The sequence below is a fragment of the Galeopterus variegatus genome, unplaced genomic scaffold, assembly GCF_000696425.1.
Source record: "Galeopterus variegatus unplaced genomic scaffold, G_variegatus-3.0.2 Scaffold13239, whole genome shotgun sequence".
Classification (NCBI taxonomy): Eukaryota; Metazoa; Chordata; class Mammalia; order Dermoptera; family Cynocephalidae; genus Galeopterus; species Galeopterus variegatus.
Genome location: NW_007739350.1, coordinates 4791 through 6883, shown reverse-complemented (window position 1 = coordinate 6883; position 2093 = coordinate 4791). Strand labels below are relative to the sequence as shown.

The 2093-nt window shown below is 39.2% G+C and overlaps 1 protein-coding gene across 3 annotated transcripts in view; it reads left to right on the top strand.

The window, feature by feature from the left end:
- The window catches only part of LOC103581518 (aldo-keto reductase family 1 member C4-like), a 22786-nt gene extending 21981 nt beyond the window's left edge, over nucleotides 1–805 (top strand). For 2 of the 3 annotated variants that reach the window (XM_008563334.1, XM_008563333.1), the window contains one exon: nucleotides 585–708. In XM_008563334.1, the coding sequence (XP_008561556.1) occupies nucleotides 585–627 (43 nt within the window). In that variant the 3' untranslated portion in view covers nucleotides 628–708. Of the gene's footprint in view, nucleotides 1–584 lie in introns of all 3 variants that reach the window. The other variant, XM_008563332.1, reaches the window with a different exon arrangement.
- The last annotated feature ends 1288 nt before the right edge of the window (nucleotides 806–2093 follow it).

Here is a 2093-nt window from a genome sequence, read left to right as displayed (position 1 = left end):
TTTTTTTTTCAGAGCTATTGTATTTATTAGTATAGAAGAAAATGAGAGCAAGGAGACACAAAGATTTGCATGCAATCAGTAATTCTTACTATCTGCTAAATATGTTACGATAAGTAATAATTTTTTTATCACTTTATATTTTGTGCTGCTATTAAACCATACAAATCTCCAAACTATATAGCAAGCTTCTTGGACATAGACACTACTTTATAATCACTGTCAAAACAAGAGAGAATCAGTTTCTGCTTTCATTGAGAACTCAAAGAAGAAAGGACGGAAAGTCACTTTGCTGTGTTGACAGATGTACTTCAAGAAGAAGTATATGTGAAAATATTTAGTCGTGATTGTTCTGTGTGTGAAGTATAAGGCAAGCAAATATAATTTGAAAATTTTATTTATTCTTTTAACAAAAACATTTGTTATAAAGCCATGTTTATGAAAGAAAGACAGACAGATTTTATAACCAATCAGGACTTAAAATGTTCAATTTTCCTCCCAATGGCAGCCTCACCAGCATCACGTTGCTACCACCCTACCTGTGGAATCATTGCTTCCATATTACGCATTATTCTTTTTCATTTCAGGTTGACCAGCCACCCTAATTATCCATTTTCTGATGAATATTGACATGGAGGCCTTGGCGTGGCTTCTGCCAGATCCCCTGCATGTGGACAGTGATGCAGCGGACATCTCAGATGCTGGAGACTGGACACCTCACTTCTGTTTAAAACCCTCCTGCTTAGCAGCTCACGCTCAGCCACAACTAAGCCTGCACATTAGGAAGGAAAGGCACTAGATTTTTGTCAATTAAAAAAGTGTTTTTTCCTAAAGATTTTACCTACTACAGTGTCCGTTATTGCATATTTTTATTCCTTCTGACCTACTATGGCCAAAAAATATGATGTGCCTAGAAATTTGGGAGTGGGGGTGGGAGCGGACAACAACCATTTTGTAGACATTTCTGGGGTGGGGGTGGATAGAGTTTTCAGTCTCTGAAAGAGAAGTGGCAGGTATTTTGCCAGGCAGTGTTTCTCTAATCTTTCCAGAGACAAGAAAATACATTGTATTNCAGGTATTTTGCCAGGCAGTGTTTCTCTAATCTTTCCAGAGACAAGAAAATACATTGTATTAATCTGAAAGGGAAAGCACACACCGAAAGGATGACCAACAGCCCAAGGCTCCCTTCCAACAGCGAAACATCAGAACTGCAGGAACCTGGGGATGAGGGGTCCCGGTGGGAGGGCTGACCGGGGAGGTGGGAGGGAAGCAGCCTGGAAGGATGATTAGGACTCAGATAGGGGGAGGATGAGGAGGGGGGAGTTGAACACAGCTCTGCTTGGGAAATATTGGTAAATGCTCTTCTGATGATTATAACTTTTGGATAAAAGGAAATTTTTCACATATTTTATCCAGGAACCAGAGCTCAGAGGTAAGCCCAATTCATTTTTGTGATTCCAGGAAACAGCAGAAAACTTGCTGGGTGGTCGTGGGGTAGGACATCCGATAAACAATTGAGTGATCAAACTCTCCTGAACACCAGCTCGATATTTATCAAATATACTTAGGTGCAAAGATACATGATTAATTTTTCATCCAAATTTTCAAAAAATTTTTAAAACAGTGCATGTAAAATAGGCCAACATTTTCAAACTTTGTCAACCTTTAAGAACATCTTTTACAAATACATACAACTATTTTGCAGTTTATAGGAGCACAAAGTTAATCAGCTAATTATGAGCAAGTAAATTTTTATTTTAGAATATTTTCTTGAAACGTTGGGACAATGTCATCAAATTTGGGCGAAGGACTTTGAGACTAATAGTTGTTCAGGATTCAGGTTCACCTTCCACAGTTACACCTCCTACTGTTCTTATTCCTGGAGACACCGTAACCCCATCAAAGATGGTATTTTAAGCCATGCCCTTCAGCTGACATGCATCCGACCAGGTTTCACAGCCCCAGTCGTTCCTGGACTAATTTATCCCTTAAAATTAGAGAAAGAAATAAACTTTGGAGTGCCCTAGGGCAATTTCTTGGACTGTTTTCTGTCTCCACACACTCCCTGGATGATCTCAGATACTCCCGTGCTTTTT